Source organism: Eptesicus fuscus, chromosome 7, assembly GCF_027574615.1.
Source record: "Eptesicus fuscus isolate TK198812 chromosome 7, DD_ASM_mEF_20220401, whole genome shotgun sequence".
In the NCBI taxonomy this organism is placed as follows: Eukaryota; Metazoa; Chordata; class Mammalia; order Chiroptera; family Vespertilionidae; genus Eptesicus; species Eptesicus fuscus.
Genome location: NC_072479.1, coordinates 93,698,349 through 93,721,706, shown reverse-complemented (window position 1 = coordinate 93,721,706; position 23,358 = coordinate 93,698,349). Strand labels below are relative to the sequence as shown.

The 23,358-nt window shown below is 37.1% G+C and overlaps 1 protein-coding gene across 1 annotated transcript in view; it reads right to left on the bottom strand.

Annotated features, from left to right (window-relative positions):
- Positions 1-23,358, bottom strand: part of PARPBP (PARP1 binding protein) — a 50,956-nt gene that overhangs the window by 6,751 nt on the left and 20,847 nt on the right. Inside the window, exons 5-9 of the mRNA XM_054718545.1 lie at positions 22,755-22,925; positions 21,559-21,713; positions 11,677-11,860; positions 8,923-9,101; positions 6,813-6,894 (exon numbers count right to left, since the gene is read on the bottom strand). Coding sequence (XP_054574520.1) covers positions 6,813-6,894; positions 8,923-9,101; positions 11,677-11,860; positions 21,559-21,713; positions 22,755-22,925 — 771 coding nt within the window. The remainder of the gene's footprint in view (positions 1-6,812; positions 6,895-8,922; positions 9,102-11,676; positions 11,861-21,558; positions 21,714-22,754; positions 22,926-23,358) is intronic.

Here is a 23,358-nt window from a genome sequence, read left to right as displayed (position 1 = left end):
CCAAGGCCCCCTTTTCTCTGACTTCCCAGTGAGCCAAAGCAGCCCAGTGTAGACTCTGCTGTTGCTTCTTCTATACCCTTCCTTGTTTCACTGTCCTAAATGTGTTTTTTCTGTAGTCAATACATTCTTCCTTGCTTTTAGATCCTGTTGCAAGTACCTGGGGCCCAGAATTCTCTGCTCAAACTGTCCTAGGCACTGGATTGACACTAGCCTCTTCCTCTAGGCCCGTGAGCTGACTGTTCATGGCAAGGGCAATGGGGAGTGAGGTATGTACACCTCTTGAGGGAGTGTCCCTAAGAGGATGGAACAGAACCAAGGTTGAAGGGGTGTAGGAGTAGGTCAGGGGCTTCCATTTAGATTCTTGTACTCCAGCCCCACAAATATTTGGGGAAGAATTGTCCATAAGGGGCTTTTGTCAGTTTTGTTCACCGATGTTTCTCCAATGTCTAGGACGGAGCCTAGTATTCAAAAAGAATTTAATGCATGTTTGTTAAATGAATTAAGTAAAATTAAAACAGACTTCTAACTAACTGGTGTACGCAAGTGAAAGATATGAGGAAACAGACACATGAGTAAGCAAAAGTGTGGAGGTACAAAAAGATGTACAGAATAGATTCTACTCTTTAAAAGAGAGTAAGGAAACATAGAGAAATGAGAGAAGTAGACTGGCAAATAGCTTAATAGGGAATATCTATAATTCTTCCATCAATAAAGATAAATTTTTTAAAAAGAATAGCTAAATCACCCTGAGGACAAACGCTTTGAGACAGAAAAATCTGTACAGAGTAAACTCTATTCTGTTCAGTAAAGTAATGGAATCACTGGTATGGAAACGAGAGAGAAGGATACATGCAGAGAAAAGCTAAATCACATAGAAGCACAGAGAACTGTGCAGTGGAATTCCGTAGCTCCATTACATCAAATGTTCCTTCAAGTTCTTAAATATTCTGCCTTTCTCTGGTTCTCATGCACATATCCTTACAATAAGCCCTAAAAAATTACCTGTTCGTTAAAACCACAAAAGCCACACTTTCCTTAACCATGTCCCACATTATTTATTCACGTATTTTTTACAACTGCCCAATACTCAGTCTTTTACCTATAAAACAATCTAATACTTTCATCAGGTTGTTTGCTCAGCCTAAAATGCTCTCTTCCATCCTCTCTGCCTATTTAAATCCTATTTATTATAATTTATCATGGTTAGCACACCGTTTCCTCTACTTATTATGGGATTCTAGTTATTGCACTTGTGGGTATCTCTAATCTGCCAGAACTGTAGTTGTTTAATATGCTGGCTACATGCAGCTAATTAATTTAAATTAAGTAAAATTAAAATATCCAGTTGCTCAGTTGCAGTAGCCACGTTTCAAGTGCTCAGTAGCCAAATGTGGCTACCACCTACAGTGTTAGTACAAATACAGAACATTTCCATAGAAAGTTCTAATGAAAAGCCCTGCTCTAGGAAAAAACTTTACAATTCATGTCCTGTGGCACTTTCGTGTGCTACAAGTGGATTCTCAAGGTACTCGGGGATATTTGTGCTTGCTGGGTCCATAATATTAGAACCCAAATGCAACTCTGTATTAGTAAAGGAAACCTTACATGTGTTCCCCATGTCTTGTTACTAACAATCACCTGATGTGAAATCAATCAAGCTTTGGTTAAAACTACAATCACTGTATCTTCTAATATTGTTCCCATCTTACTTTCTCCTCTTGTTCTGAGGCTCCAAATAGGGAAATGTTAAACTTTTTCTCTGTGTCCTTCTCTTCTCCTTTTCTTCTTTTATTCTGTGTTCTCCCTTTACTTCAGTTTGGAGGTTTTTCTAGTGACTTATCTTTAAGTCCACTTGCGCTACAATGCTACGTCCGATTTATTAAACTTATCTAATGAGTTCTTAGACAATGTCTTTATACTTCTGAAATGACAATTTGGCTGTTTTATAGATTTTAATTCTCTGTTGGGACTTTCCAATTTCTCATCATTTTGTCCATCTTTTACATATTAAAAAGTTTTTAATTCCTTGTCTGCTAATTCTAATATCTGGATCATTTGTTAGTTTTTTCTCTTGACTGAAAGACAAATCTTCCTTCCTCTTTTCATTTCCAGAAGATTTTAGTTAATGCTGGATATTGTGTGTAAAGGAACTGCCTAGGCTCCTTGCATCTGCTAGGCAGACACGTGAACGTAGTCAGGGACTGAGCTGGGTCAGAGCTGGGATGCAGAAGTCATAATGCATATTCAATTTCTGGCTCTTCTTCCTCAGGAATGGCCTCTGAGGCTTTCAGCTGAGAGGCTTGTGTATGTCTAGGGCCTCTGTCCTTCAGAGTTTTACACTGTGCTCTTGGGCCTTCCATCTCACTTCATGTCCGAATGTGGCGAGTATCTTGCGGAGGAGACGGCCATGTGTTTCAGGCAGGTCCCGCTCCTCAAGCAGAGTGCTGTCTCCCAGCTGCCTCAAGATCACAGCTAATGCCAGTGTGCTGGATTGAGGCTCCTTAGACTTACTCTCAGCTCCGGAAATTTGGCATATGTGTTGGAGGTAAAAATAAACTTCAGGGCTCCTGAAGTTTCCAAATTGTTGCCAACCTCTCAAGACACCCAAGATCTTTGTTGGTTCCTCTCTTCCTCTAGAGTTCCTTTATATGGGCCAATACCAATCCTTGGGTCACTCCCCACACTGGCAAATAATCCCAGGTAAGAATCAGCTGATGATGGCTGCCTCACCTCAGAATTTTTAGTTTATTTAAACTGCTTTGGTTACATAGCTTGTCTATGTCTTTAAGATATATTTTCCCCATTTTTTCTGCCTTTTATTTTGTTTTACAGTAGAAATGGCATTCTGCTATGACCTATTATATCCTAGTTAGAAACAGAAGCCTCCAAGTCTAGGAGTGATTTCTTGATTCTGTTCCCTCCTTATTCGAGAGCATTTTATTTTCTCTTCAGTTACATTTTGAAGGCTGCATACTTTATTATCCCTCATATTTCTATAGCCAGAGCAATGGCAGAGGCATAAGTCAGGTTCAGCTGAGAACATGCGCAATTTGAAAAAAATTTCCGGGTTCTGCACTCTCTTCTAAGAGTTTGTTACATATTATATATACTCTAAGAAGGTTTGCTCCTGCTCAGGGACTGTTTCTCATTCAAATAGAAGGAGATTATTTGCATCATTTCCCTAATTCAGTATGTCACAATAGAGTAAGTGTGTAAGTCCCAGGGTTCCTTTTCCACGTTTATCCACATTACAATGCAGTTGCCACTTCTACTATTTCTCTGGCAAGAAAGGAAAAAAAACAAACAAAAACAAGAATACACACATTTAGTTGGCTCCTCAATTCTGGAAATCCTAATATATAAAAAGCCAGGGGCCGTCATGACTGAAACAACCAGACGGACAACCGAACAGCAGGCTGCATGGGGCAACAGGCTGGCAGGGGGGGTTAGTGGAAGGACGACCAAACAACTGAACAGCAGGCTGCGTGGGGCGACCAGGACAGCAGGGGGGTTAGTGAGGGACAACCAAACAACTGAACAACAGGCTGCATGGGGTGACCAGGCCGGCAGGGGGCAGCAGGTGGGGGTGATCAGGCTGGCAGGCAGAGGCGGTTAAGGGTGATCAGGCTGGCAAGGGGGGCAGTTAGGGGAGATCAGGCAGGCAGGCAGACGAGCAGTTAGGAGCCAGTGGTCCCAGATTGTGAGAGGGATGTCCCGGATTGGAGAGGGTGCAGGCTGGGCTGAGGGGGGACCCCCCCCCCCCTGCCAAGCACAAATTTCGTGCACCAGGCCTCTAGTATTAGAATTCTCAGGATTTTGTCAACTCACTAGTATGATATTTGGATACTAGAGTAGATTAAGTCATTAAGTCATGCTGTGCCTCTTCATTCTGAAATCTTCCGTTTCTGTCCTTGGCCATCATTTTTGAAGTTTATTATACCTAATTACATTATTCTGTGTTGTTTGTTTTTGGTGAATATTTTTGCTAGTTTTTACTATTCTGTACTCATTTTAAGTCTCATTTTAAGAGAAGGGAAATTCTATGAGTTGAACTAAGTCCATTTTAATTTGAATAAACAGTGAGTTTTCAATACCCTAAAGGTTAAACCTGGATATTTGATTAAGAATTTCCTAACATCATGAGTATTGGACTGCCTGGCAGCTTACAAAGGTACCACTATAGCAGTCAATTTTTTTCACACTACCTAAGTACGAATTTCCACTGTCTCAATTACTCCATGTTTTAAAGATCCAATATTTTCCTGATCAGCTCACTTAAGTTATTAGGTCAGTTAACACTGATGATAATTCTGACATACGTATAATATAGGAGAATAAGGAAAAGGCCCATAAATATGACCTTTCAGTTGTGCCTGATGTTGAAAATACTGCTACATCAAGCTGGAAGGAATGAAACAAATTTGTTTACAGAGATATAAGGAGGTAAGTATCTTTTTGAAAAATTTTTTAATGAAAAGGTATAGGGGGTGGAGGGAGAAGGAGGTCCTAATATATGGTGACAGGAGAAGATGTGACTTTGGGTGGTGGGCACACAGTGCAATACACAGATCTTGTAACATAGAAACCCACACCTGCAACCTATATGTTCATGTTGACCAATGTCAACCCAATAAATTTAATTTTTTTAAAAGGTTTAAGGGTACTTATATAAATTGTATGGAAATGGGGAGAAAACATTCTCTAATGGTTCCTACCCAAACCATAAAGGTTCTGGAAGAAGCTTCTGATTTCCTTCATAGAAAAATTTGTTTGCCCATACTAGACAAGTTTCCTAATAAGCTACAATAAGACATAAGACTTGAAGACTTAAAATTAGTATATTAATAAATACTTTCCATAATGGATTTAATAGGATTTTATGTTCAGAGGAGTATCTATTTCTATTTTTGAATGAGGAAACAAAAATATTAAAGAAGTTAATTTGCTCTATTATAATACATGGATATTTCAAAATCAAGTATCATCTACAACAGCCACATTCTAAGTTCTCTAATATTTTCTACCTTTGCAGTGAGTGCTCTTTCCAAGACAGTTAATTATATAAATTATATTTTGTGTAAATTATATATTCTTTCCATGACTAAAAAAAAAATTGTATGCCAAAAGAGCAAAAGTAACAGGATAATAAGGTAATTAGCTATTAAACTACTTTTCCATAGTTACTTAGTAGTAAATATTAGCAATATTTTTTATTATTCCAACAAGTACTCTACCTGGCCATAGTTCAGCTGTACACCTGGCTAAACCAATTATTTTCACACTTTGCTTGTATAAAGAATACTGTACTGTCGAATATAATTACAAACACCAATTCCTTCAATTCTCTATTGCCATTTAGATTCAGAGCTATGTAGACTAAGCCAGCTCCACTACTAAGTTACAAAAGCAATGTAATTATAATCTCATTAGTATTTAACCATGGCTTTGTACACTGGCATAGAATATATCCTGGTAGTTATAAGATCTGGAATAAGGTCCTTTCTCAGGATTTTGGTCTTCTCGTTTGTAAATGAGACTGGATTAGACAATCTCTCTTCTACTCCCAAAATTTCCTAAATTTCTCTATAAATTAAATTTATCTCTGCATTTTATAGTAATTAGTTGACTTACCAATTTCTATAACAAAAAACAAACCCTTTTCATTTTTCAGATAAATATTTTCATTTTGATTTTCTTAGTTCTAACAAAATATCTCAATGATCTTTAAATGAAAATATTAAGTCTGTCAGTATCCATAGCAGGAAAAAAGCTAAAGAATTTATATGTTACATTTCTAATCAAGTCTAAAGAATAAATGTGTGTTTTTTAAAATCTCATGCCTTAACTACATTACTTACAGTTAATATTACGAGTTGACAAATTTTATTCACAGAAACACTGCATAAAACTCAATGATGCATTCCACAAGTATTAATTATTAGCAATTACTAATAATCAATAGAAATATAAGATTTATTAATATATATAAATAAACTAGATGGGGTTGGGATATATAAATGAAATTGATGAAAACTAAAAGCTTTGCTAATTGGAACTAACTTTCTAAATGAGAATATAAAGAACATACAATTTAGAGTTCTCAAAGTTGTATCAAGATGAATAATTATTTGACAGTTTAAGTATAACTATAACTTTTACATGAAAAATTTGTCAAACAAATGAATGAATTCCCTACCATAGAAGATTACCTGGCACATAGTAGATATTCAATAAATGTATGTTGAATAAACGAATGAGTTAATATTGAGTCTCATTTTGAAAAATAAGACCAAAATAATTTTTAAACTCTTGAAAACACATCATTGACTACTTATAGGTACAAATGTTTCAAATGAGAACGGGAAAACCAAATGAAAATATAAAGAACAGCTCTAGTCAATATACCATGTCAAATGTTCTCTTTGTCACAATCTACAGTTAATTATATTCTGCCATTATGTCTTTAGACTGAAATCATGCAGCCTCAGGATTCAGTTTAGGATATAGAAATGTAAATGAGAAAACATATTCCTTTATTTTCTCCTTCATTCACTGAGCAGATATTTCTTAAACACTCAATGGTAGCCATTACTTATTCCTTTCCTTTTTAGGTCCATGAAATGATTAAGCCAGAGACAGATTAGCCAAGACTGTATAAATGTTTCTGTATGTAAACTGTCATAACTCATTTTCCACGTAATTCCTATTGCTCCATGCACAATGTATATTGACTATACCCAGTTCAACTTCATATATTTCTTCTAAAAATAAAACAATTTTTATCATTTTCATGACAATACATTAAATTGTACCTTCATTTTTTTCTCTTCCATTGACTTATAGATGCGCTCTTTTAGTGGTTTCACCAATGAATTATTCACTTGTATGGGAGATCTATGTCCAAATAAAGCAAAATTTTATAAACCAAAATAGCTTTTTAAAATCTAGTTTTCACCCTCTCCTACCCAAAAGCAGTTACATAATAAAAGACTACTGAATCTAGTGTTTATAATACTATATAAAAATAGCAGTATCCCTATTCTGACAGTTCTAAATATTAATAATTTGCTTAATTCAGTCACTAGATATTTGAGCTTCTACTATATGTAAGCCACTGTACAACATCCTGTGAATAGAAAGTTTATTCATTCATTGGCCCTGAATTCAGGACTCATGAAGTCTGAGTAAAAAAAAAAAAAAAAAAAAGAAAGACACCCACCTAACTAAAATTCAAAATGAAAAAGGCTGTGTCATAGCAGAGGAATTCAAAAGAGAAAAGCATAGTTTATAAATAGAAGGGTTAGAGAAAGCGCAATGGAGAAATAGATACTGGAGCTTTGGAGCCAGAAAAACCTGGATTCCCCAATAAGTTCCTGTTTGGTTCCACAGAGCCAGAGACATAACCCCTGTGACTCAAAATCCCATTATATAAGACTGAAGGATAGTTTATTCTAAGAAAGTCTAGTTTATAACCTTACATTGACTTTATATTTATACACATTGTCCATAATTTTATCATTTCAACAGAGACCATTAAAAATTTACTTTACCATGGAGGGTACCGGTCCATACAAGGACAACGGCAGTGCCAAGGTAATTGGAAACAATTAAAATGTGTTTGGCTACATGATTCAGTACATAAAAATACTTGTCTAAAATGGATGTGGGATTAATATTGTTTTAAAATATTCTATTAACACAAAATAGAAAATGGTAGAATGAGAGAAAATTTAAATCATTTATATTTCTACCTAAAAAGTAAACCTTGTTAAACAGAAGGAAAAAGGAGAAAAAAAAACAAAGATTCATCTTCTTTATACTCATTTCTGGGATTCTAACACAGGGTAAAAGCAAATCAAGGATAAAATAAATTTCCACTGTTAGGAAAATATTTTGGCATTTCTAAGGTAGAATGTGAAAGAATTATATTATGCCCAATAGTAAAGAATAACCATGGGAAGCTGGTGAAGAAGACAACACTTAAAAGAGTTATAGGACAAAACTGAATTATACATCATTAACCTTTCTCTTCAAAGACAAAAGACAGTGAGGCACAGGAGAGAGATTTCATGAAGCAATCATGCATGGATATGCATGAACAATTTTAGACTAAAATTAGATTTCTAAAAAGTAGCTCAAACAGAAAATAGAAAAGATCAAATAATAGGATGACGTTGTAAAAATTCTCCACAATGCACAGAATAGAATTTAAAATGGTTGTTCTAAAATATTTAATGTTTCTATAAATGAACATGCATTAATTAAAAATATCATCAACCTACTGGATTTTGACCTAACGGTTATCAAAACTGGATAGTATCAATGTCTTGCATGAAATACCAACACTAATTTAGTATTTTTCTTCACAATGTGAGGAAGAACCAGCAAATGTCAACTCCAATGGGAGTTTGGTGCTATGCTCTCTCTTTTTCTCAGACAGAATAGCATAGTCCTTGGAGCAAATAATCCAGGCTTCAGAGAAAGACACCTTTGCTGCTTGCTAACTTAGCTCTCTTGGGCAAATGAGTTAACATACCTCTCAAGCCTCTAATTCTTCACTTAAAAAGTGAGGATATTATTAAAAGAGGTTGTTATGAGGCCTGAGATAATATAAATGAAAATATTTAGCAAAGTTCTTGACACACATAGCAAAGCAAATAAATATTTCCAAAGCAAAAAACAAAAAAATTAAAGAACACCTGTCATACTCTTACAAAATAGACCTTTTTACTAGTATATATAACTCTTTCACATTCAAGTGTTCAATCTCCTTTTAACTAACTGTAGTTTTCTCTAATCATACTTATCCATAGTCTCCAAGTTTCCTACCATAGCATGCATTTGTTTTATAATCAATGAGGTGCTTTTTCAAAAACTCCTCAGAGTTAACATTCACATACATATAGCTTCCACATGACTTACCTGAAAAGTGTAAGAATAGAAGTTCCATTGTGATCAACGGTGTATTCATCGTCATATAAAAGCTCTGCTTTGTTTTTGGTAGGAACACTGGCTGCTTCTTCATCCAAAAGAACCAGTAAAAGTTTCACGGTATCTCTGCCACAGTATGCAGTGCCATGGTTTATGGCATAAGATTTTGGCTTGAACAAAAAATAATTTTAAGTAAACATTATAATCATCCCGGCTGGGTCAATCAGTCACTTTTCCATTTCATGCGCCACGGTTCTCCTTCCTGCTCTGTTGTTTAAGAAAAGATCCTCCATAAGAAGTGGCTTTCAGGCATGAGAATATTTCTCCCTCAAGCCATATTAAAATCAATCTTATCAACTTCCAGAAGCACAAAAGAATACACAAAATAGTATCATCAAAAAGAAAGACAGGTTCCAGTCAAAGTAACATTAGTCTTTTAAGTCAGAAAATTTAGCTACTACCTTCCTATGCGACCTCCCTCAGGATTTAACTTCTCAATATTTTTCTCTCTTATACCAAAGAGAGATGGGGTTCTGGTGATCTAAATACCAACCCCACGAATGACTAGAAAGATCTACTCAAGTGCAAAAATGAAAAACTAGTTGATTCTCATTCATTCAGTAATCACTGATCAGGACATACCAAGACCCAAGCACTGTGTTTGAAGCTAAGACTACCAAGGTAAAACCATTGCCACTAGGAACCCACATTCTCCTTAATAAAATAAGTAAGCAATAATTGCATTCACAGTGCTCAGTGCTATTTCTAACATAAGGTACACATGGTGCATTGGGAGCACACAAAAGGCAGTGATCAATTTACGCTGGAATCAAGAATGGCTTCATAGAGAAGGAGACACAAAGGTACAGGAGAGAGCAAGGTATTTTCAGGGACCGGGGAGTATGATATGGCTGAAGAACAGGGTAACAGAGAGGAAGTTACCTGACATGAGCCTGGGAAAGCTTTGTGTATCAGGCAAAGAGGTTATAAGTCAGTCTGTTAAAAGTCTCTTGGTTTATTAAGCAAGGAAGTAAAACAATACTATTTAGATTTTAGAAAAATGATGGCAATGTGTAAAACATTCCAGGGTAAGAATGTTATTAAATCTGAGGACAGAACAAATTAAGAGACTGCAATAGTCCAGCTTAGAATTGAAGAAGATAGTAGCAGTGGAGATTAAGAAAAAGCAGATTAAGAGAGGAGAGCTGGAAAAACGTGATGACCAGATAGAAGAATAAGCAAAAATATATGATAAAAAATTATACATAAATACATGTAAGCACAGACTCTGAAGGCATTTCCATCTGATTTTGATACTAACTTACTAGTTGTATGTGCTGTATAAGTCTGGGAAAGTTGCTGAACCTTAATGTGCTTCAGTTAAATCATTGGTAAAACATGGGTATTTAGAGTGCCTAACCAATAGTGTTGCTGGACATTATACCTCGATATCAAAGCTGCCCTTTCTGGGACACTCCTCAGCTTTCACCAACATGATCTTGGCCTCCTTTCTCTACTTGGCTGACGCAGGCTCAGGATTTGGTGAGCTATAATATACACCTACACTGGAATTTTAACCAATTATCTATCACAACCTAGTGCTTAACAAATATGTTTTTCATCAGCACCAGATAAGTCCATATTGTGTAATATTAACTTCACGGAGAATTACTGAATCACATTTTTCAAAGATTTTTGATTTGGTGAAAAACATACTATTAAGAACCAGGTTGTTTGCATTTTTATTTCTTGTGACTAGAAACAGGAGAGATAGATGCTCTTAATTATCTGAGTTGTGACAATTCCTGATTTATACTGATAGTAATAACCTGGCTGTCATGTGAGCCAAGTCAGTCACAGGAACTGTTGATATACATGGGCTATATGGAAAGCAACTTAGAATCTCGCCCATCAAATTAATCTAAAAACAGGCAGTTATCGAGAAATATCTAAAAATAGTCCCCAGGGGATGTGAATAAAATAAGTAATAAAAAATAAGCAAAAGTCCTTTTTCATACACTAGCTGTCACAATCACAACTAATGAAAAGTGGCTTTTGTTACTTGAATAATTAAACTGTAACAAATGGATTTTAACACATACTCCAGAATTGTGTTTTAGAGCTAAAAGCAAGGTAAAAAATTTTTCCTATAATACCATACTTATAATACTGCATAATGTTCAAAAATCTATGTAAAAAAAAAAAAGAAAGAGGTGAATGTCCTAGGAATATATTGTTAAAAGACTTCTAAGTATATGAGAAATTCTGAATGTTCACAGTACGCTGCAATGGAGGTAGAAAATAAGAAATCAGAAATAGAAAAATTCTATAAAAGAAAAATAAACTACTGAATAGAAACCATTTTTGTTGCTCTTCTATTAAGTGCCTAGGGCTGAGGTCAGAAGCAGAGAAACCAAAGGGAAAATAATTGCTTCAAAGACTAGTTATTAAAAAATATGACAGAACACCTTAGTATCCATCAAGAATTATAAATTGCTAGTGCTCCAAGGGATACTGAAGATTATCCAATGCCCTACTTTAACAAACACAGTCAATTTGGTCCAAAGATATTATGATTTACCCAACTCCAACATAATCCTACATAATCCTATTGAGAACTTAAATTTTCAACAACATAATACAGGAAACACATTCTTCTGACTTAAGTAGCAATAGCAAACCATTTTTACAACAAATAGGAGATGTTTTATATAGAATGATAATAAAATATAAAAAGCTCATTACCCGAGCAGGACTGATGTCAGTGGTGCTAACAGCTAAGTCTCCTTCTTGAGAACTGATAATACTTTTAATCCTCAAATCCAAATCCTGAGCAACCTCCTCTACTGCTTTACAAAAAGGATCCCTGTTGTTCTGGCCTTTAGTCACCTGCATCTTTATCACGGAGAGTATCCGACTCCCTGCAATGCTGAAAATGGGAATAAGATTGCCTTTATAATAGTATTAGAAATGACAATGTGCACACAAGCTTGACAATATAGTTCTCAGAATTAATCAACACTTTTCAAAGATTATGGCTTTGTTCTTAAAAATCAAACAGTAACACATTTGAGAAAAGGATGAGAACCATTAGAAGCAAAATTAAAAAGTCATTTCAACAAGGTAAGTTACTTCTTTCTTTATTTGAAAGCTAAAGGAAAATAATTTAGTTATATATAATGACTGATTCCAATGCAGTTATATATACACAATATACTTAAAATACGTACCTTTCGACACAACTAAGGTAACAAAAGCTGCCTTTCACTGAATACCTAGAATCCTACCTCACTTTAATCTTAAAACCAATTCAGTAAGTATTATTACCCTTAAATCACAGATGAGAAAATTGGGTCTCAAAATGGTTAAGTAGCTTATCCAAGAATACGCACTGTTCTGGGCTAGGAAGGAGGTGGTGGGGACGGAGACTGACCTGGAACACATAATATTGCACTATAGTATGAGAAGGGTGATTACATGAAAGAGGAAAGCAAGCTAGTTAGTATGGACCTAAAGCAAACCAGAGACTAAACCAACTACATCCCACAGATAAGTGTTTTAAACCCAGGTTTCATTATACTAAGCCTGAACCAGAATAAATTTGGGTTGCAGTTCCTGCTCTAGAAAGCAGACCTAAAACCAATGTGAGAAATGTATAGAGGGAAGGATTTGGGTCCATTACAAGAAAAAAATTACAGGTGTCAACAACAGAAGGGGGCTTTTTTTGAGGTTGGGAGATCTCCATCTCGGTGGCAAAGGCTGCACTGTGCCAGTTGAGAAGGGGGTGTGGTCTGAGTGTGGAGGCAGACTACCAGAGCACAAATCGCAGCTCCCTCACCTTCTATCTTGAGTAAGCTGCTTAACCTCTCCGTGAATTTTATAGTGCCAGAAAGGAAATTATGAATTAAAGTTTTCATCCTCACTGCCTCACTGCCAGACGTTATGTTTTAGAAACAAGCCAGGTTCCCTTATGATCATTGGAAATATAATTGTTCATATTTAAATAGCTGGTCCAAGTAGAAAAGGGAAGTTAGAAAAAAAATTACAGAGACTTAATATGCAATAGTACATTAGCCCCGTGGTCGGCAAACTGCAGCTCACGAGCCACATGCGGCTCTTTGGCCCCTTGTGTGTGGCTCTTCCACAAAATACCTCGGCCTGGGCGAGTCTATTTTGAAGAATTGGCGTTAGAAGAAGTTTAAGTTTAAAAAATTTGGCTCTCAAAAGAAATTTCAATCGTTGTACTGTTGATATTTGGCTCTGTTGACTAATGAGTTTGCCGACCACTGCATTAGACCAGTGTCTCCCAAACTTGCCTGGTCATCTAAAGCAAACCAGAGACTCGACCAACTATGGCCAACAAATAAGTGTTTTAAAAAACCTGAACTCAATTGTTTCTTTATACTAAGCCTGAACCTGAATAAATTTGGGTTGCAGTTCCCCCAAATCTCCAAGTACCACCCACTCTCCCCCCACCAAAAAAAGGAAAAATACTCAGCATTAGTTTAACCCTTTGCACTCGCTTTTTTCTCGATTCCTTTATTCTACTCGGGATTTAATTTTTTAAATACCCCAGATTTTACAAAGCACGGCAGTAGAATAAAAAACTGGAGTTTCTTTTCATACAAACTTATTTATTTGGATTTATTTATATTTCAAATTATTGATACATTCAAAGAGTAATTTTAATCTCTATAATTTTTCATGGTGTGATATTTTTTGAAACATTCGACATACGAGCTGCTACTGATGCTAACCGTGTCGAGTCACACTTGACATCCAAGTGCAAAAGGTTAAAAGATCAATTCCAGATCCCACCCTATTGAATCACACTCTCCAGAGAAGGACTTAAATAGTTGCATTGTTTTAAAAGTACCACAAGCGATTCTTATGACAAGCTTGGAAAAGCTTGAAAAAATTAGCTCCTTGAGAAAGGAACAGTATTTTTTTTTTTAATCCTCACCCAAGGATTTTTATTGATTTTAGAGAGAAAGGGGGTGGGGGAGAGAAGGAGAAATATCCATGTGAGAAGGAAACATCGATGGGTTACCTCCCATATGCGTCCAGACCGGACTGGCAACCAGGAATCGAACCCACACCCTTTGGTTTATGGGATGATGCTCCAACCAACTGAGCCACCTGGCCAGGGCAAAAGGAACTGTATTTTACTAATCTTCATATTACCAGTTTACTCCTCACACAGAGAAGATGACTGATATGTTTGTTGAATAAACTGACCACTAAGACATACAACAATTTTAAGTTTTTAATACTTAAGATAAAAAATATATATTGAACTATGATCCATATTATTATTTGCAATGTAAAAGCACTTACGGGACATCTACTGGATTCTAGATACTCTGGGGGAACATATTACTGAGCTTGGCAGGAATAGGAGGAAATCTCTAAGTACCACCCAATCTCTCCCCACAAAAAGGAAAAAAGAAGAGTTGGAGTGGAAAGTTGGAAGCTATAAGTGGTAAGCAAGCAGAATGCATGGGGTTTTTCTAAGGACAAAAATCTCTAGTAGTACCAAGGTCAGGTCACAAAGCCCTGTTTGACTTTTAGATTGTGCCTGAACCTTCCAAGGGGGAAGAAGCTAGTATGGCTTTTATTTGACCTACTAGAGGCCTGATGCACGAAAATTTGTGCAAGAGTAGGCCTTCCTTCCCCTGGCTGCCAGCACCAGCTTCCTTCCGGCATCTGGGACCTGCGCTTCCCTCCTCCAGTCACCGGCAAGCACCAGGGACCTGGGCTGCTTCCCTCCTCCGGCCACCCCGAGGCACCTGGGACCGGGGCTGACTTTCCTCAGGCCGCCTGCAGGCACCCAGGACCCGGCTGGCTTCCCTCCAGCCCCGACTTTGTCAGGAAGGACGTCCAGAAGAAGTCCAGTCTAATTAGCATATTACACTTTTATTATTATAGATTCTATGTACTTTATATCTTTGATGCTACTTTTTTGTTGTTGTTGTTAATCCTCACCTAAGGGTATTTTTCCATTGATTTTTAGAGTGGAAATGAGAAACACTGATGTGAAAGAGACAGATCAATTGGTTGCCTTCGCACACACATTAAGCCTGCAACCGTGGTCCATGCCCTTGACCAGAATCAAACCTGGGACCCTTCAGTCTGCAGGCCGACACTCTGTCCACTGAGCCAAACTGGCTAGGGCTCTTTGATGCTACTTTTTAACATTTTCTATTTGGTGATGGTATAAGATATAAAATATGAAAGATTGCTATTTGTTTAATAACCTTGTGCCCAGAAACACTGATAAATTCTATTAATTTTAATCATTTTTCTTCTGATTCTTGGAGTTTTCTACATATATAATCATATCATCATCAATTAGAGTTTTACTTATTCCTTCTCAATTGTTATGTCTCCTTTTTCTTTTTCTTGCCTTATTATAGTGATTTGGGCATCTACTACTATGTTAAAAAGAAATTATGAGAGCAAGAACTCTTGTTCTAAATCTTAAATATAATGCTAAAATATTTTACCATCAAGTAGGCTTTCACAGAAACCCTTTATCAAGTTCAAACCCTTAGTCTTAATTCATTTTACACTGAAGGGGTAGCCGTGAAGGATGAGTATGTCCTAAGATGCTCCTCACCTTGGGAAGTCCTTCGACTTTGTCGTCTGTCCCCGCAGACGTTGGTAGCTATAAGAACAGACTCTCCAAATCACCAAATTCAGCAAATAGTCTCAAAATAAAAGCTGGCTTCCCTTCCTGACTTTCTTCCTTCCCCTAGTTTTTGTCTGCATTTTTCATTGCATTTGCCTGCTCATCAATGTATTTAAGAAGCATTTAAAAAATATGTTATCCAGCATTATTAATTACTGTGAAAGGAAGGGTCAATCAGCCAACCTAGTCTGCCATACAACCGTAATCATAGACTCTAGGAATTCTTTTAAGCATACCGGCACTTTCTTTTGCAGCTAATGTTTTCTTAATTTTCAATCAAAAGCATGGAAGTAACTGGATGAAATGTAGCCAAAATGAATACACAATTAACATTCTGTGCTTTTTCTGGGAAGTAATCTCTAATGGAAACGTTTTGGAAAAGATTCAAAAGGATAATAAAATATGAAAGATTATCTTAGTCAATTATAAGAACAACAACCAAAAAAAAAACACCACACCAAAAAACAAAGCTTTAAATACTAGGTAAAGTCACCTTTGCCTCCCTTTTCTCGTTCTATCCACAAGAACAAATATGCTAAATTTTAAAATATAATTCACCGATTGTATTTTATTTAGAAAAAAATTATAAAACCTTTATTTAAGACACTTGTCAAAGTCAATATTTTGATCCCTGGCAAAAAACACCAAGCACCAGTGTCATGACTAGTCTGTTGCTATGCATTCACTATGCACTAGCCAACCATTAACTCTTCAAATATCTGCTCAATAGTACAGAGGCTTATTAGTGCAAACACTTACTTCTAAAGCCTAGAAACTCCTGAAGTTTTAACTCAAATGACATCAGGACAATTGTGTTAGGCACTAGAAATACAAAATGAATAAAACCTTTCTCTTTAAAAGGTCAAAATTGATCATACGATATGAGATACTAAAGGAATAGAGAGCTTGAGTGAGAAGGGCAGAGAACAAGGAGGTACTCAGGAAGGCTTCCCAGAAGACACATTATGACTATTCTGGATAAACATTAATAGAATTTAGGTGAGAAAGGTAAACTGCAGCTCCTGACTACTAAATGCATCACATCAAAGCCCTGGAGCAGAAGGAGAAAAAAAATGAAACTAGTGAGAAAAAACACATTAAACCCCAAGCTTGTATCAAAACACAGTGACTGAAGGAGAACAATAAGCAATAATAAAGACCAATGATTGGTAGGTAATACTTTAAGGTAATGCCAACTATCTACCATAGAGAGTGATTGGCTTTTCCTCACCATCTTCATGAATTTGGTAACTATTTGCTAAAATAAATTATAACTCCAGCCTTGGCCATGTTGCTCAGTTGGTTGAAGCATTGTCCCATAAACCACAAGGTTGAGGGTTGGATTCCCAGTCAGTGCACATAACTAGGTTGGGGGGTTTCATCCAATCACTGTTTCTCTCACATAGAAGTTTCTCTTTCTTCCTTCCTCTCTCTCCAAAATCAATAAAAACATATCCTGGGGTGTGAATTTAAAAAAATATATCTATAACAATCTATACTAATAAAAGGGTAATATGCTAATTAGACTGGAAATCTTCTGGACATCCTTCCGGACAAAGCCACGGTGGCAGGGGCTGAGGCAGAAGTGGTTAGGGGCGATCAGGCCAGCAGGGAAAAGCAGTTAGGGGTGATCAGGCTGGCAATGGGGAGCAGTTAGGGGGAGATCAGGCCAGTAGGGGGGAGCAGTTAGGGGGCGATCAGGTCAGCAGGGGGGAGCAGTTAGGGGGCGATCAGGTCAGCAGGGGAGGGCAGTTAGGGATGATCAGGCCAGCAGGGGAGGGCAGTTAGGGGCAATCAGGCCAGCAACAGGGAGCAGTTAAGGGGTGATCAATTCAGCAGTGGGGAGCAGTTAGAGAGCAATCAGGTCAGCAGGGGGGGGGGCAGTTAGGTGGCAATCAGGCCGGCGGGGGGACAGTTAGGGGACAATCAGGCCAGCAGGGGGGCCAGTTAGGGGGTCATCAGGCCAGCAGGGGAGCAGTTAGGGGCAATCAGGCCAGCAGGGGAGCAGTTAGGGGGCAATCACAATCAGGCCAGTAGGCAGAGTCAGTTAGGGGCATTCAAGTCAGCAGGCAGAGGCAGTTAGGGGCAATCAGGCCGGCAGGGGAGGGCAGTTAGGGGGCGATCAGGCCGGCAGGCAGAGGAGGTTAGGGGCGATCAGGCCGGCAGAGGAGGGCAGTTAGGGGGTGATCAGGCCAGCAGGCAGAGGAGCAGTTAGGGGCATCAGGCTGGCAGGCAGAGGTGGTTAGGGGCAATCAGGCATGAAAACAGGTGAGCAGTTAGGAGCTAGCAGTCCCGAATTGGAAGAGGGATGGGTTGGAGTAGGTGCAGGCAGGACTGAGGAACCCACCCCCCACACGTGGATGAATTTTGTGCACTGGGCCTCTAGACCTATATTATTAAAAGGCTAATATACAAATCGACCGAACAGCAAAATGACCAGTCACTATGACGCGCACTAACCACCAGGGGGCAGATGCTCAATGCAGGAGCTGCCCCCTGGTGGTCAGTGTGCTTCCACAGGGGGAGCACCGCTCAGCCAGAAGCCGGGGTCACGGCTGGCGAGTGCAGCGGCGGTGGTGGGAGCCTCTCCCGCCTCCGTGACAGTGCTAAGGATGTCCAACTGATGGCTTAGGCCAGCTCCTCCCAGGGAGCAGGCCTAAGCCATCAGTCAGACATTCCCCAAAGGGCTCCAGGACTGTGAGAGGGTGCAGGCCGGGCTGAGGGACACCCCTCCCCCGACCCGAGTGCACAAATTTTGTACACTGGGCCTCTAGTTAAATATAATTAAAGGTGCTACATAAAATGTATCAAAATGCTTCCGAAATATATTTAAATGAAATTCTGCACTGGAAAATTTAAACCAGATTTAATATTCTATTAATGCATAACATTTAGTCCAATATATATAACTCAGGTGTGCCATTGAAGATTTATTGTGTAATAAACTTGAAATACGGAGTTTTAAACATTTGAACTACTATTTTAAACATTTGAACTATGAAACCTGAAACCTCTTTTTTTAGGTGAAAGTACAGTATGCATTTTATGGTGGCACCTACTGGCAAAGGGCAGAAATGCAGCCAAACTATAGCCAACATGGCCAAATGGCCGTGGGGAGGTAAGTGTGATAATGGATTCTTGGATTTCTTCCCTGTCAGCCTATTCCCCATCATGCTTTGGACTCAAAGATTATTGTGATTCCCTATCACCACCACCCTATTATAAGACAAGTAGTACAAACTTAACCTCGGTTACAAGAGTTAAATACATTTTTATCTCTAAGTTTTAACATTGAGACACAGAGTGATATGCAGGCAGGAGTTAAGAGTGCATAGAATTTGTATACCATACTGATGTTTCTGGAGTTTTATCCTCATTTGGAATATTTAAAGGGATTTAATCATGGAAGTAGCATTTGCTGTTTCAGAAAGATCACTGGCAGCAGTGAGGACACCAGGATAGGGCAACTCAAGATTGGAGGTAGAATGAATAAGTCAGAAATAAGGGGGGGGGGGGGGGAATCCAGACAAGAAAGAATAAAAATCTGAAAAAAGGCAGTATAAACAATGTAATTAAGGTAGTAGCTACAGAAAGAACATAAAAAAAAAAAAAAGTTAATTAAGAAGCATTGATGGGTCTTGGTGACTGAAGGGAAAGAGAAAGGAGAAAAAGGAGTTTAAGACATGTTTCAGGTTTCTGTTTGGATGACGGGAGGGAGAGAGGCTTCATCAAGCCAGAAGGAGAAGCAGGTTTTCAAGGAAAGATGAAGATTTAATCTGGAACATGTTAAATTTGACTTGCCTTTGAGGTAACAACCCATATATAAGTAAAGATATATTTTTGAATTTCAGGAAAGAGGTTTGAATTTCACTGAAATATAGATTTAGAATGGGGAAAAGAGAGAGAAAATTATCAAATTTGAGGACTCAAAAGAGACTAAAGATTACGACAACTTAAAGGAGGAAGGAAGCAAAGTGTGTGTGTGTGTGTGTGTGTGTGTGTGTGTGTGTGTGTGTGTCTGGTGGGAAGGAATGCTGGGAAGTTGGTGAGTGGGTTGCAAATTCTTATTTTCCAGGATAGAAAGTTAATACATAATATCTAAACTGAAAAATCAAAAATAGCTGCATTAAAATGTCATTTAAATTAATAAATATAAAAGAGACACACACACACAAAATTGGATGTTTACAGGTCTGTAGTATTATCCAACTTTACCATAATATACATATATTGCTTTGCTTAAAATAAAGTATTTTTAAAAATTATCTGCTAACTCAGAAGAAATGATCAGCCATACATTATCTGGGAGTTCAGATGATGTCACTGATATTGACTAAAAGTCATATCAAAAGCCTCTTCCAAAAATTTACGTCCTTGTAATGGATAGCCATATGAAAAGAGAAAAGGATGCAATTCAGAATAAAATCATAAAAAAACAATTCTTCCTAGAATCTTGAACTGGAAAGAAGTTTCTGGAATAAAATATGGTGATTAAGAAAATGGTTCCAGAGTCAGACCTGGCTAAGTTCAGATCCCAGTTTGGCTACTTGATAACCATGTGATTAGGGTAAATTACTTAATCCCAGTGTTTCTGTTTTTTCCTCTCTAAATTGGGTACCTATATAGTATCTATCACCGAAAATTGTTGTAGTAATCAAATGATAATCCCCATAAAGCATAAAGAGCTAAGTACAATGTCTAACACATAATTATATATATATATATATATATATATATATGTATATATATATATATATATACATATATATATGTGTATACACACACACACACACACACACACACACACACACACACACACACATATAATAGAAAAATACGCTAATTAACGGGGACGCCATAACAGGTCAACCAGACAGGAATAGGTTGCACATACAGAGTCAGGGGAGGGGCGGCAGGGGCCTCCGCATGCCTGTGTTGGGGGAGGGACTGATCAGCAGTGGCCACGGCTGCTTCAAGGGCCAGAGAGGGAGGCAGGGCTGGATCAGCAACTCAAGGGTGGGCAGCACTGTGGGATTTCGAATTGTGCGCTGGGCTCCTAGTATTCCATAAATACCAGCTATTTCTAATAGTACTATGCAATGGCATAACAACCAAATTGACAGTGAAGTACCACAATTGCTAGCATAAACAATTCACCTCTGCCTCCCCCAAATTAATCTAAAAATTACTCACCATCCAATACATCTATAAATAAATCTAAAATGTTATAAAAATAAACTCTCACTTCCAATATCACAAAAACACAAATTTTAGATGAATAAAAAATTTATGCAAAAAAAAAAAACTAACGGAAAATAGAATAGAGAATTCATATCTCTTCATTAATTTTCTTATTCATTCTTGATATGGGATTCCTTTATTGCTAAGTTAAAAGTTGAGCCTGGCTGGCTTGGCTCAGTGGTTGAGCATCGACCTATGAACATGGTTCAATTCCCAGTCAGGGCACATGCCCAGGTTGTGAGCTCAATCCTCAGTGGGGGGGCATGCAGGAGGCAGCCAATCAATGATTCTCTCTCATCATTGATGTTTCTATCTCTCTCCCACTCCCTTCCTTCTCTGAAATCATTAAAAATATATATTTATTTTTAAAAGAAATTTTGAAAAAAAGTATCTATTAGTTTTTTTCCCAGGCCTCAAAAATCTGTTTCTTTCAGATAAAGACAAATGGTAAACACTCTTCTCTAAACAAATTTAATTTAAACATGTCTTTTGACTTTGGTAAAAATTTTGTAATCACAGAGAAGCAAAATTTTAGGGAGAAAGGTCACATGATTATATTTTACTCATCTAAATATTTATTCTTCTCCCTACTGTTTGGTCTGATGATTGATCATTTCAATAGCTCTACCTCTGATTCTGTGAAGTTTTAAAGATGGAGTAATAACACACATTTATAATTTATAAAAAATCATTACCTTGGATTTGCTATTTCTCCAAGAATCTCATCTAATTTGTCAATGAAATTAATAAAATTAGACAATCCTTTCACATGTGTCCTTAAAGGATCAGAAGGTGATGGTGCATATCCTTTCCCTCCAAGCTCCATTGTTCTAATAAATGATGTGGCCACCTATGAATTAAAACAAATTATCGTTATGTTTAATGGTTAGTAAGCTAAAACAATAATTTACTCTATGAAGCTGGGTATATTTACATAATTCTGGTTATACAAGTGAAGCGCTTTTGTGACTCACACCACACAGTGATTCAGAAGTAAGTAATCAAAGAAACAGGTGCCATGCAGAATTCATGCCAGCAAAGGTTAGGGGACAAATTAAGTATGTTCATAAGAGTATATCATTGACTATAAATAAATGGTTTATGAATATGTTGTTATATAGACTGACTACTGGCTACTGGAATTGTTGTACAGAACAAAGGGGTTTTCAGTGTCAACTATGTTGATTGGGCAATTAATTCAACTCTTCCAAGCTGTAGCTTCTGGATATGCAAATTGAAGATTTAGACTAATCATTAAGTCCTATCTAGTTTCACATCCTAGGATTATTTGATCATGTGTAATTCAAGAGGCTTTGCCTTTACAATAATATACACATATGATGACTAAACATAAAAGTATCCCTGCCAAAACAATATTATAAAGCAGTATTTTCCAGAGTGTTCCCTTAGAAAGACAAATACTATGAAATTTCAATAATCTGAGGAAAAGTACCACAGTAAAATAACTTAGAAAACAACAGATTAAATAACAAGGTTAACTGAAAATTTCTTTATGGCAGGACTTCCCAAAGATTTTTAAATACAAACATGAATTTATGTATATCCAATAAAGACATATACTATTTCCAAATGGTTTGCTCTTGGAAATGTTAATTCAAAAAGCATGTAACAGGGGTGTTCTGCCTTTGGCTAGCACTCTGAAGAATACATGTAGGAAAACACCTTCTAGAGAAACTCTCCTTGCCAAATTGGAAAGATATGACAAAAACATAAAAACACTATGGATTTTCAAAAACACCCCGAGTAGGACATAAAGTAACAATTTAAAAGTTATTTTATCACAATTATAAGAATTCTACATCAAGGTAGATGGATCCACTGTTCAAAGAGTCTTTATTTTAAAAAGCCTGAAAATGGAACATATCCTTACCAAAAAGATAGACATCTGTTTCTCTCGAGCAGCATGTTTCAAATCAGTGAAGGCTTCTCTTCCAAGTCCTCTATCAGGAATATTGAGAATATGAGCCAGAGCCAGGTCATTCTTTGAATTCACTAGCAGATTCAAATATGAGTAGATAATTTTCTTTGCCAGTAACTTCGCCTATACAATAAAATAGTATTTTCTTTATTGAAGTTGTTTTAAATCCATAAATTTTTATATGTAGTAAAAATATGTATGATCATTCAATGACAATATCTCACTCAGATCTTTGGGAAAAAGAATTGCCAAGTAAATTGAAAGTTTGGGTTGGACAATTAACATATCTTTGCTCATAAAACCAACTTGCTGCAATGAAAAGCTATGAGTAAATACCAACTATCATAATTATTGGAAAATGGGTGTTAGAAAATGATATATAAGATACAGCCAAATTTCTGCATTTCTGATAAGACCTGATCTCATTCCCCCACATATATTTGCCACTATACAATATCCAATAATGAAGCCTCCTGTAGCCTAGGGCATGGATCACTGGCACTATTTGGTCCTATGTACTTTTCAGGGCTAGATATAAGGGCTGGAATTATATGGT